The sequence below is a fragment of the Dermochelys coriacea genome, chromosome 21, assembly GCF_009764565.3.
Source record: "Dermochelys coriacea isolate rDerCor1 chromosome 21, rDerCor1.pri.v4, whole genome shotgun sequence".
NCBI classification, from domain to species: domain Eukaryota; kingdom Metazoa; phylum Chordata; order Testudines; family Dermochelyidae; genus Dermochelys; species Dermochelys coriacea.
Window position 1 is genome coordinate 1410801 of NC_050088.1, and position 13543 is coordinate 1424343.

The window sequence follows — 13543 nt, forward strand, 5'->3', positions numbered from 1 at the left end:
ATGCAACAAGACAGTAACGAAACTGGAGGTGATTTTTCTCGGGTAGCCAGAAAGCCCTCTCCACTTGCTTATTTCCCCAGTTAAACTGACACGCATGTTGTACTGAGCATTACCAGTGTGCATTGGTGCCAAGTCCATTAATAAGATTAGGTGCTATAATGTGCAAAGGTTTTGTGCCAACCCCATCTTTGAGAGCATTCTCAGCATAGAACAATTATGGTGTAAAGGCTCGATGGAGAACTGCTGCTGCCAAGAAAGATTCTAGACAAACAGAAAGTGACTGAGAGCCTGGGAGGGGACTGAAATCAACCATGAAGAGGAAAGGGAAGAAAGGTAACAAACCATTTTATCTTCTTCCATTGGATTTTAATGGGACTGGAATTAAATTAGTGTTTAGCCAGAACAGTTTCTTTTTTTTTAAATCTGGTCTAACACAACACATCAAAAAGCTCCACACTCAACTTGTTTCATTAACTACTGCTGTAGGCCCTCATAGCAGTCACTCATTAGCATTCTGTTGAGAACCAGGCCACATTCAGATGTCACCGGACAGACGCAGTGCATGTTTGCTCTACCAGGATGAACATGGGCAAGTTAAGTGCCAGACATGCAGATAAGGGTTTTTCCCCCAGATCTAATCTAAACCATAACTTTTTAATGTGCCTGTCACTGAGGCCCTTCTCTCGCCATCAAGTCACAAGTGTTGCTATGGAGGAGTATCCCAGTGATGCTTGCAGAAATCCAACAATTGCTGACTTTGGCAAAGGGCTCAACTGATCACTTAATAAAAGATAGCTAAACCAGCCTGCCCAGTTCATTTACTCTTTTTACCCTGTTGAAACTTTAGCTCAACATCTGACTGCTGAAATATTTCTGTTCAAGTTCTTTCACTGCTGGAACATGGGGCTATCTCCTTCTGTAGGAATTTGGGGTACTGTATTTTTCTCCTTCCATGGGACAAATAGACCTGAGCTGCCACCTCAATTTGTGGAAGACCACTCCCAAGGTGATGAGCTCCCCGCTCAACCCAAACTCTGTATATTTGTCCCAGGTCGTGTTTGAATACTGAGCAACAGTAGGGACTTCACAGCTTTCATGGCAAGTGACCAAATGGAATTTTGCCCCAAGTTTCCCCTGCCAACTAAAGGTCATTAGGGCTCAACTGAATAAGTCACATTGGTAGCTCCTCCCATAACACCATGCCCCATTTTCCCAGTTTGTTGGTTGGTGTGAACTTGTACTATGAACATTATTTCTCTAAAGCTTAAAGACACAGCCAAATGTCTTTGTGCCTTCCATTCTTGATTATCTACCACCCACTTGCAACCAAATTTGCAGCAACTTAGCTCTGAAAGCATTTTGAGAAAGCCACCCTGAACCAGGAATGAAGCAATATAAAAACATACTATATCTGTTTAAGGTGAATATGATATCAACATACAGTATAGCTGTTTATTTGAAGATGGAAATAAAGCTTATCCACTTAACTCAACATGGGGAAAAAATTAAAATGATCATGTGAAGGAGACATTGCTAGGAGCTACAGCAGAAGCTCCCGAAGTCCAGGTAACAGATAACTTAATTCACTTACTGACTGGTCCGGTCCATCCCCTCCGAGCACACGGAAGCCAAACCCCGACTCCTGTTTTCGCAGGAAAACATCCAAATCTTTTGTGTTTGGAGCTAGTTAAGACAAATATGAAATGTGCATAATAAGTTACATTTGATTATTGGAAAGAAGATTAAAATGTGTTTACATCTTTCTTTAATCAACACAATTGTGCAACCAGTTCTAAGCTTGTAGTTTTCCATTGACAAAACAGAGTGGTCAGATTGTTTTAGTAAGAAATGTCACCAATTCCTCAGTGATGTTATCTTCCTAGCATGTGGAGTGATGAGTATGTCCAGAAACAGCTGCAGACCTCTGTCACTCTAACACCATTTCACAGGGACCGAAACACCTCTTACCATTATGTTTGTATAGGTTGAGATTAAGGTGCAGTCTATAATTGCTACAAATAGGGCCAATTTCACAACGCTGAAAACAATCATGAGCCAAATCAGCAGGATGGAAGAATTTAACCAGAAAAGTGAATGGTAATTGGGAATAATTTAAGAACACCTTACTGAGGAAGAAGGTCACGCTGGTTACAAAGCTAACTTTGTTTAGAGGGGAAATGAAGGCAGTTATAAAAAATAAAATATATAAAAAATGGAAGAAAGGGGAAGCTGACAGTAATGAGTATAAATCAGAAGTTAGGAATTGTAGAAAATTGACAAGTGAAGCAAAAGGACTCAAGGATCTATGGCCAGCAAAATAAGAGTAAAAGATAAGAAGGCGTTTTTAAAATACATTAGGAACAAAAATAATCCTGACAATGGTATTGGTCCAGTACTAGGTGCAAACTGTAGAATTATCAAAAATAATGCAGAAAAGGCAGAAGTGTTCAGTACATAGTTCTGTTCTGTATTTGGGGAAAAAACAGATTATACAGACTCATCTTATGGTGATAACACACTTTCCATTCCACTAGTATCTCTGGAGGATGTCAAACAGAAGCTGCAGAAGTAAGACATTTTTAAATCAGCAGGTCTAGATTACTTGAATCCGAGAGTTTTAAAAGAACTTGCTGAACCATTAAAGTTGATTTTCAATAAGGCTTGGAGCACTGGGGAAGTTTCTGAGGACTACAAATAAGATAATATTGTGCCAGTTTTTAAAAGGGGATGACTCTGATAGTTATGGATCGGTCCGCCGGGCATTCATCTCTGACAAGATAATAGAGTGGCTGATCCTGGATTTGATTAATGAAGAATTAAAGGAGGGTAATATGATTAATGAAATTAACATGGCACACTTTAAATGGATTAAAAACTGGCTGACAGGTCTCAAAATGTAACTGTAAATGGGGAATCATTATTGAGTGGGTGTGCTTCCAGTGAGATTCCATAGGTATTGGTTCTTGGCTCTACGCTATTTCACATTTTTATCAATGACTTCAAAGAAAATATAAAATCATCACTGATAAAGTTTGCAGATGACAAAAATGTTGGGAGAATGGTAAATAATGAAGAGGACAGGTCACTGATTTACATCAATCTGGATTGCTTGGTGAACTGGATGCAAACAAACAATATATGTATTAGTACAGCTAAATGTAAATGTATACATGTCAGAACAAAGAATGTAGGCCATACTTCCAGGATGGGGGACTTTAACCTGGGAAGCAGTGACTAAAAAATATTTGGGGATTGTGGCAGATAATCAGCTGAACATGAGCTCCCAGTGTGACGCTGTAGTCAAAAGGGCTAATGCGATTCTGGGATACGTAAACAGGAGAATCTTGAGTAGGACTGGAGACAGCCTACCTCCATATCTGGCATTCATGCAACTACTGCTGGTACACTGTCAAACTCTGGTGCCCACAATTCAGGAATAATGTTGATAAATTGGAGAGGGGTCAGAGAAGAGCCATGAGAATGGTTGAAGGATTAGAAAAATTGCCTTATAGCGACAGACTCAAAGAGCTCAATCTATTTAGTTTACCAAAAAAGAACGTTAAGGGGTGACTTAAGTATAGTTGGTAAGTGTCTACATGGGAAACAGATATTTAATAATGAGCTCTTCAATCTAGTACAGAAAGGTATAACGTGATCCAATGGCTAGAAGGTGAAGCGAGACAAATTCAGACTAGAAATAAGGCATAAACTTTTAATGGCGAGAGTAATTAATGATTGGAACAACTTACCAAGGGTCGGGGTGGATTCTTCGTAACTGAAAATTGTTAAATCATGATTGGATATTTTTCTACAAGATCTGCTCTAGGAATTATTTTGGAAAAGTTCTATGACTGGTGTTATAGAGGAGGTCAGACTAGGGTCACAATCATCCCTTCTGGCTTTGGAATCTATCAATCAATCTAGAGTTCATCTCAAACAGGGCCATATTTGACAAACAACTGATCTATCTAGTTTACTTCAGCTGCTTAGAATTAGATCATCTTCGAATTTGGCAAGAACTCCTCAAAAATATTACAAGATATGCTGCAGCAATATAATGCGAGTTCCACCTCTCATCATTTCAAATTCACCAAAATATAATTTCATATATGACTTGATATACAAATTTCCTATCCTACTTTCCAATCAAATCTTACTAACTAACCCTCAATATGTTAAATTATGCATTTGCCTCCATTTTGTTTAGTTTAAGTTTTGTTTTTGCTCTTCTCTATGTTGTTGCTATCTATGGTTCAATTGTTAAACAGGACACTTTTTTTTGAGTAATTAGAAATTGTAGTTTCATTATGTAATAACTGCATATAAGCCTGACTGTAGCCAAAGTAAATTCAAATTTCTATGAAGCATTTCTTAAGAAATGTTTTAAAAGGTATCTTTGCAGGGCTGGTACTATCCAATTATCAAAGCTCATGTTTGCAAAATTATAAAAAAGTGCTGATAGGGAAAATGGAAATTAAATGTTAAAGACAGTTATGTAATATTAATTAGGTCAATGTCAGAGAACCTGACTGCTGATTTCCTATTTCATGTATGAAACTTATTGCTGGGTAATAAGTGTTACTGAGGGAAAACGTTAAGGTTAATTTTCTCTCAAGTCAGATGTACTGAAAAGAAGCAGCAGTTTACTGGGGTACCAGATTAAGGTAAAGTACAGATGTGCCATACTCCAGGCCCCGGCTTAGGAAAATGAACTTGTGTTTGCTTTTCCTAGGCCTCCAAAGTTACCGCTTTATCCAGAATTAATCTTTTAGAAAAACAACACAAATCTAATTAAGAGCATATTTATAGCATTTCAGCTAAGTGCTATATAATTAAATGTATGGTTGAAACACTGCACTGGGGAGAAAGTTTGTTTACAGTGGGAAATTCACTGGCAACAAGCCCTTTGTGACATTGCTATGCTTCATTTGTAGTTATGTAACTGTTTATTTTCATGTTGCAGCCCATCTGCTGACACCGTATCCCCCTTATTTACGATAAAACATATTCTTGATTGGTCATTTATGGGGTACTTTAATCCCTACCAGCTCACCCAGGAGTGTATTTTGTTTGGCATGCCAAATGGCTTTGGTTTATCCAGTGTATACTATTACATTTAAAATCATAGCTAGGCAGCAGTTCTGTATCTGCACCTATTCTCATACACTGTTTGTAAATCTTTGCTTGTAAACAGACTGTGTTATACACACAAAACAGACAGACCGCTGAGCTGTGATTTCCAATGGAATCATTAGCTAGGATATAATCACACAAACGACTATGGTCATTTTACTTCCTCATAGTCTTTCTAAATATGCCCTGAGGAGCACCAAGTTTAAAGACTTGTATTTATAAGTGGACATACATGAAGGAAATACAGAACACATCCTGCTGTGCTACGGCATATTCCCAACATAAGAGGTCTGTGTACTTACGCTTGTCTTCAAATATTGTCTTAGACTTCAGATAGACTTCTGAAGGGTCTAGTTTTGGAGAGCCAGACCTCACAGCAGCAGGTGGGAATGGCATAGGCTGTGGAATGGAATCACTGATGGCTTCTAAGCTTCCTGAATTCTCCTGCTTATCTGCTTTCTGAAACAAAAAAAAGCAGAGTAAGAAAAGTATGTTAAGTTCAAAATCATCAATAAACAGGTGAGAAAAAACAGTAAATAATAGTAAACTTGTAATGCATGGCATGCAACTGCATAATCTACTCCAGTTCAGTCCAGCTTCTCCCTCTAAGATAGGGGTTTCCCATCCTACTGGGAGTATGCTTCTGTTCAGCCTGTTCAAAACTTGAAAAAACGACAACTCTTCTACTGGAGAATGGGCCTGGAAACAATGTATTTGAAGTGGCTCATACCCAGAGTGTGAGCAAGTGCATGTAATTTCCCATGTACACTGTCTGTATTGTAACTCCTCTTGTGTCCAGTGTTATTTGGTACACACAACTGAAAAGAACTCAACATACACAGAGTATAAGGCTTTTATTTTTCTCCCTTACTTGGTAATAAGGTTGTGGATCTCAGAGATCATCTTTTAGGCTGTCATTTCCCAAACTCTGGTCTGCATAACACTGCAGGTGGGCTGCAGAGAGCTGGCTGGTCACAAGGTGCTGGTTCTCCTAATTCCAAAGTGCCAAATTGCATCAGAAAGCTAAAAAAACTTTAAGTTCTTCTCCAATGTCAGTTTTCCTTGTAAGTATTTGCTGCATTTATCATAGGAATATTATGCAACCATGAATTGTAGAAGAGGTAACTATGCAATTGTGAATGGGAAAGGTGGTGAACAGAAGCCCCTATTAAAATGCATTCCATGCTATGAAAAAGTTTGAGTCCATGGTCTACATTGCCCCAGTCAGTCAGTTTAAATTACTCTAACTACAAACTTCTTTAAGTGGTCCTTGAACATAACTGCTGATTGATTGCTTTCAGAGTGAAATGCAGGGAGATACGTCTATAAAAAGACAATCCTCTTCCAGAGAGTCACTGAACTATGTTAATTTCATTTGTTCCATCTGAAGGTGAAAAACATCATCAAGGATTCTCTTCTAGGTTAATTTGGCAGCTACAACTGAAAATAATTTGAGTACCTATCCTGAAATCTTGCCCCGTCAAGGAAGAGCTGATCTCTGAAAAGTGTACAGATGGACAGCATAGAGATAAGGAGTTCTGCAGCTACTTACCTTCTGCAAGATAATGGCACCTGAGCACTTTCTACACTAACTCATTCAAATTAGAAAGTAAGGGATTAGTGCACATGAAAAAGCATGAACTCTCTCAACCATTTCCTCCAGTGATCAGTGTCAGGTTTTCAAAAGAAGTGGATCTGTTTAGCACGTCTAACTTTTGTAATGAATTGGAATTCACCAAACTGAAGTAGTCAAACAAACCCACTGAGTGGTAGATTGAGGCACTTCTTCTGAACATCTGAGCTACGAAGCTGCAGTAGAGAAAACAAATGTTTTCTATGTTCTAGAATCTGAATCCTAAAAGAACCCTGAGATACAACAGGAAACCAAGGTATAAGTTTAAGGTTGATTTTCTGATGTCTTATTACTTGTCGCTAATGGTCTCTGCTAAATCAGCGCTCCCAGTTCCATCCATTTGCTGCACCCTGGAAGTTTTTAAATCTAGAGCCCTGTTCTAGTTTCTATGCAGAACCTCAGTATTGGTTAGTGCAGAACTGAGATTTTGATTTTGCATGCAAGCCAGGTTCTGCTAGTTTGCCACTCTAAAAAGTCCTGGTAAACAAACACTTCCTCCTCGGAAGGAAATCTCCCTGAATAAGAGGGAAAATATTCAGGAGGAATTAAACAAAGTTAAGAAAATTGAATCACTTAGAATTCCTCCCTTAGATATTATAGTAGGAAGGACTACAGATAGAAGTGACATTACAGCCATCTCTGTGGTTTCAAATCCTCATTCCAAAGGTTGATATAGCAAGATGACTTTAAATGTTTGCTCTAGGCTGAAACCCAACCTGAAAAGTCTCAGTGTGGCAGTGTATGTGTGTGTTTAATATAAACAAAATTAGATTAGATTCAGGTCTGCCCTTTTGAGAACAGAAGAAAATCCCCCAGAGGATTCAATAGTTTGAGACTTTTTACATGTTTATAGACATAAGACCTTGGCCTTTTTTAACTGAACTAGCTCATGATGTGAATTAATGCCACTGAGTATTGGGTTTGGTTCAGGGAAACTGCTATGGCACATGCACTGTAATGTTATTTCCTAAGTATTTTTAGGATGTCTGCACATAGTGCATGGACACTATGACTAGTAGGGTGTTTTTATATTGCGAAGTTTTTATTCAGGGAATGTCTTTTTAGCAGCTATATTTCTGCTTAGCAATTAAATTAGCAATTTTTTGCAGTATATGCTCTGTTTTAAATGTGGAGAGCTGACATACTCATGTTTTCTCCACTGTTAACTGTCAGCAACAGCCTTGGGTTCAGGTTAGAAATGAATTAATGTATTTGCACAGTGCAACCATGGTTGAGAAAGAATTTACTTCTATACCTTGGGAATGGAGATTCTGTTAAAATGCAGTGAACTGCAATGCACAGGAATTCTTCTTGCCGAAATGACTCAATTCCTGAAGGCTTCCCCCGCCATTAGAAGGGCATATAATGAACCCCATGCTGAAAAGCAGTCTCTTCCACATCATCATAAAACAGATCCCAATTAACAACCATTATTCTTTGACCTCCAGTGTATTTCATTAAGCTAAAGGCTGTACCATTTTCTTTCCACTAGATCCAATTTAAATCAAAAAGATATTCCTAGTGGACCAACCTTTTGCAACCATGAATATCAGAAATACAGACACATTGATGACTCTGGGAAAATATAGACTGCCCATTCAAACACAACAGGAATGGTGATAAACTAGGCATTCAAGTGGGGAACACTAAAGTTCATTTTTGGAGGTTTCTCAGAACAAAACAAAATTCTTCCAAGAAAGTGAAATGCAAACTTATAAAAGAAAATTTGAATACATGATGCAGGCAATTAGCAAGAGGAAAATGAAATGTTATGTGTTGTTTTCCTTTCAATAGCCATCCTGACAGCCTTTACATAGGGAAATTAATTTGTGTCAGGCAACAAAGCTTTGATAAAGAATAATCACTGCAAATTCCTACAAGGAGATCAGGGTGAGAGAGCCGGTTGTGAAAATGGGATAAGTAAGCACATGGGAAGATGTTAAATTACGGGTTTACTTATTTTAAAAAAATAAATACATGTTTTCAGGTGCGGTGCAAGTGTCCAAGTCTGAGAACATGAAGACGGAGTTACAATGCGGTGTTTACCTACAGACCACTAATGCTACATGCGGCCTCACAATCAAGCTCTTTGCACCTTTCTTTTTCTTCCCTGCAACACTAATCCTGGAAATGATTCCTACTCTGATAGTGAGAGATGACTGATCCAGCTACTCCTTTAAGTGATGTAGGTTCTTTAGAGAAAAGTCACAGATGTGCTGAAGGCTGCTTTGTTTCCTATGTTGTTTATCAATATAAAAAACCCTAAATTTTGAAGGAAAGAAAGCAGAACCAACAATAATCAAGTTATTTGAGTTCCTCAATAGGACACACAAAGGCAGCTTCCCTCTCTCTCCCCACTAACAATCACTGTCAATGAAATGAGGATCCGTTTCATGTATCTGATGTGATCTGCATAATAAACTATGATCCTTAAGAACTGATCTTGCTTATTCCCATGAGGTAGAGGGTAAATATAGAGAATTTCACCAGATATACTAGAGATCTGTTTGTGGCTAAATAGCATTTTGAAAAAATTATCCTTACAGAGATAACAAGCAGAACCTCCATCCAAACAATGAGAAAAAAAATCAACAGCAATCTGTAACGAGGTAACTAAAAACCACAGATAGCCTGGCATAGCCTGTAGGACCCCCTTGCATCTTGTATAAATGGTCTAGAGATCACAGTTGTGTCTATTGTAGCACACTCCATGCCTGTCTGGAAATCAGAGGACACCTGTGCCTGAACACATAGAAGAACTCATGTATCAGTAAAGTTAGTTAACAGGCTGCCATGGAGACCCATGAATCTGTTATTGCGTGCCTGAAAATCAAGTCCGCCCATCCACACTAAACACAATAAATATAATCATCTGGATAACATCAATACTCACCACTTTGGCAGTTTTAGCAGGTGAGGGAGGACCTAAAGAAAACAGAGGAAAATATCTGAATATAAGACGCAACTTTAATTATTAAAAACCCACTATTTTATATTGAACAGAGCCAATATGCTCAGCTCTTATTCTTGGCTTGCAACTGATCACCGTACATTCACTCCCCTTGTGAAGGCATAAGGTTTGCTATATGTTCTACAATTCTTTTAAAATTCTAAGTGAATATTTACTTGGCCAACAATATTAACTAGCAGAGGTCCCTTAAACTGCAACTAACAGCACTAAAATGAAACACCACACATTTCTCATGCTGCCAGGGCCTGTGTTTTGAGGATACATACTCCGATTAATGTGCTGAGGCTAGTTAATGAGTTTGGCAGGTAGAACATTATTTACTACCAATGAAATCTGATTTTTTTCCCCTCATTGCTAGTCAAACTGGAAATGGTAACACTAATATTGTGAAGACTTTGGTGTCTTTGCAAATGCTAGGCATGTGTTTTGAGGTGGTTTTCCTGAGGCTGGAAGAAGAGACTGAAGGGGCTCTAAGAGTCACATCTCACCTTGCAAACAAGTTTCTATAATACAGGTCATCACTAACAAGGCTCTGTTATGCTTCCGACAGGGCCAACAATACTGAATCCCTGGTAGCTTGCTAGCTGGAAATATATTAATAAAAAGGAGATGTCAATGTGACAGTTGGCTTGTTCTTACAGGCTCTGACCCAAAAACTATTGAAGTCAATGGGAATCCATTTATTTGTTTACTCGGCTTTGGATCAGGCCCTTGCCTATTCTTCTTTCCACATCACATCAATAGGAGTTAGGCAAATGTGTTACTCGTCTCTCTACTTTCAGTGTTTTGTTTGAGCAGTTGGCAGATATGGTTATAGTCACTAGTACTCGTGGTCTATTCAGGGTGGTGAGAGTAGAGGGGGGGCTTTCAGGATTGGTGACTAAACTGACTACACCAGCACAGTCCACTCTCTCAGCACAGTTTCCTTCTTGCCCTTTATAAATGTTCCATGATCACTAGTCAGCATGGAAGAAGCTACATCTGAACTGAATTCTGCCCTCCCAGCATACAGAAATGAACATTGGACTTGATTTCTGCCTCTCAGCAGAAAAAATGTAGCTTTGTGCTGGTCTCCAGCACACTATCCACAGAGCATTAATAGGTAGTGAGCCTATACCTTACAGTAGGCCATAGAGGGGAAGTGAATGTTGTGTTTGTTTAGTCAGGAAAAGCAAATCAGATCAATCAGCACTCTTCCTCTGAGTGGAGTGCTGAAATCTCTACAACACAGCAAGATGGGCATAAACGGTGGTATGGGAATGATATTTTACTATGGTTTAATCTGCCCCACTGAAAGGTGCTGTCAGGGTGTCCAGAGAAGCAGAGAGAAACAAAAGAGTGAAGTAGATAAAAGTTTCTCAAGATAAAAGAAAAGATGCCCCATTTGCATAGAATGCTCACATGAAGAACATTCTAGAGTTCATTCTAATAAAAACATCAGCTGCTCAGGAAACGGAGAATGGAGACATCCCTTTGGAGCATGATCTGGAGAAGAGAACTGGGAAGGGGGAATTCTTGGTTCTCTTCCTGACTAAGCTGAATTTCTGTGTGACCTTGGATAAATCACTAACTTCTGGGTCTCCGTTTGTTCAGAGGCACCAGGGGGCAGAAGGATTAATTTGTTAGTGTGTGTAAACATCATTATGATGAATAATTAAGTGTTTTGAGATGCTTGGACAAACTAGGCCATATAAATGCAAAGTATTATTATGGTTGCTGCATCTCATATCCTCAAAAAGGGCCAATTATTTTGTGGGCTGAGATTATATAGCGCGCATCAGCAGCAACCGCTGTGGGGGTCTTTGATAAAACAGCCTGTGTCCATTTACTTTGTCTCTGTTGGCAATATAAAGGGTGAGATGATGTCAGCAAGATAATCTTAATGCAGCAAAATGCAATGTACTAAGTACGAAGTCACTATAAGTTATACCAGTATGAATATTCTCAGGAATCAAACAACAGATATAAAAAAAAATTGAAGAAAAAACAAAGTTGTAGAGAGCACCAATGAGCTCATTAATAACCAGGAAACTGCAGAGAAAGGATCCTGTCTGGCAGCCATCAGACTGAGCCTTCTGGCAAATGCACGCTAATTACCAGTTAGTCTATGGGGAGAGGAGACGTTCCGATCTGCAACGAACGGCAATTAAGAGTGATAAATACACACAAAAAGGAGAACTTTCCAGAGTTGCAGGTGGCAAGGCCAATGTTACCTTGAAGATGCTTCCCTCCAAGACACCTATGATCACCTTCATAGTATAAGCCAGAGTCTCTGGACCACCCTCAAAAGGAGAAAGAAAAAGCCCTATTCCCTGCTATCTTCAGATCAGACTGTGGGATGTGCACCTTTCCCTAATATTTCCTGAAGAGCCAGAACGGACTGCATTCAGCAGCAGCCTACAATCAAATCTGCAGTAAAACATAAAACTAATAACATGCTCAATACCAGAGGCATGGTTCACAGCTGGAGCAGGGTAGAGAATTGAGCTGACAGGCCATTTTCTACTTTTTAAAGCTTTGTACAGTGCTTAAATATCACTTTCTAAACACCTTCATATTAGACAGGATAAGTTATAATAAAGTTTCATTCTTACCCACCTCCCCTTAAGATAAGAAGTGGGACATCGGCTCCCACTGGAAACTGCTTCAGCACCTCCACCACCTGCAGATGTGTCAAGTTCTGTACATTCTGATGGTAAATCTCTTGGATTACATCCCCCTTCCGAAGGCCATGGCACCACTGGCTGTCTAAAATCATCTTCACTTTTTGCCCTGTAGGGCTGTCGGCAATTGCAAACCCAAATCCTTTAGGGCCCTTGACCAGAGGAATAGTGATTAGTTCTGGCTGGGAGCCTCCTGGAGAGGATACGGATATCCTCTGCTCATTTGGGTCCATGGAAGGGCTGTTCAGGCGACCATTAACCAAAATGTGACCCGGTTTCCCATTTTGGTCTAAAATGACTGTTCCAGGTATTAAATCTTGGCTGGTTATGCAGATATCTCCCTTGGTCATTGGTTGGCCATTGATGATGGGTGTAGCTGTAATGATGTCTACAGCAGGGTCTTCGTTGTCGTCGGGAAGCAGGTAACCGCGACACAAAGTCATATTCACATACTGGTTGACAGGAACTAGCTGAAACATCTGAACAACATCTGCATGGGTATGGCCAAGGACACAGCTGCCATTTATGTCTACAATGACATCACCTGTTATAAAAATGAGTTCAACATCATTAAAATCAGAAACTAAACCATATCTACTTTTCAAATATTCTAATCTAAGGCGCAGAATGAAACACTGACCACCCCCTTAGTAACTACAAAGCAAGATTATGGGCAATTATTTGATATATTAATGAATGGGGGTCATGTCATTCCCCTTAGCCATATACTACCAGAAGGCTAGGATTTTTCTCCTAGTTGAAATATAGACTACTAAATTAAAAAGACACTTCTAAATATATAAAATTTAATCTGCCAAAGATTTAGAGAATGACACTATATGGGCCTCACAAAAGGAAACAGTGCACACATTAGTGCAAGTAGCTGTCTTATACTTTAATTCATGTTATACAACAGTCTAAACTCAATCCAGAATGAATCAGATTTTTTTTTTCTGGTTTCTGTTGGATTGGCTAAACTTAAACTAAGATTCTACACACAGTTCCCTGAGTGCCTCTCTAAATTTTGTATTTTGCTTTTGCTTTTACTGAAAATACATTCTCATCTGTGCATATTAAATAGCAGCAAGTGTTACATCTTGGAAGTCTGTTTCAGTATGTGTACATTTTTGAGCATGGAAATAT

The 13543-nt window shown here is 39.0% G+C and overlaps 1 protein-coding gene across 5 annotated transcripts in view; it reads right to left on the bottom strand.

Moving 5' to 3' along the window:
* The window catches only part of MAGI3 (membrane associated guanylate kinase, WW and PDZ domain containing 3), a 198248-nt gene that overhangs the window by 27515 nt on the left and 157190 nt on the right, over nt 1-13543 (bottom strand). For all 5 annotated transcript variants that reach the window (XM_043500625.1, XM_038379478.2, XM_043500623.1 and 2 more), the window contains 4 exons: nt 12336-12944; nt 9660-9691; nt 5436-5592; nt 1592-1683 (listed from right to left, as the gene is read on the bottom strand). In XM_043500625.1, the coding sequence (XP_043356560.1) occupies nt 1592-1683; nt 5436-5592; nt 9660-9691; nt 12336-12944 (890 nt within the window). The remainder of the gene's footprint in view (nt 1-1591; nt 1684-5435; nt 5593-9659; nt 9692-12335; nt 12945-13543) is intronic.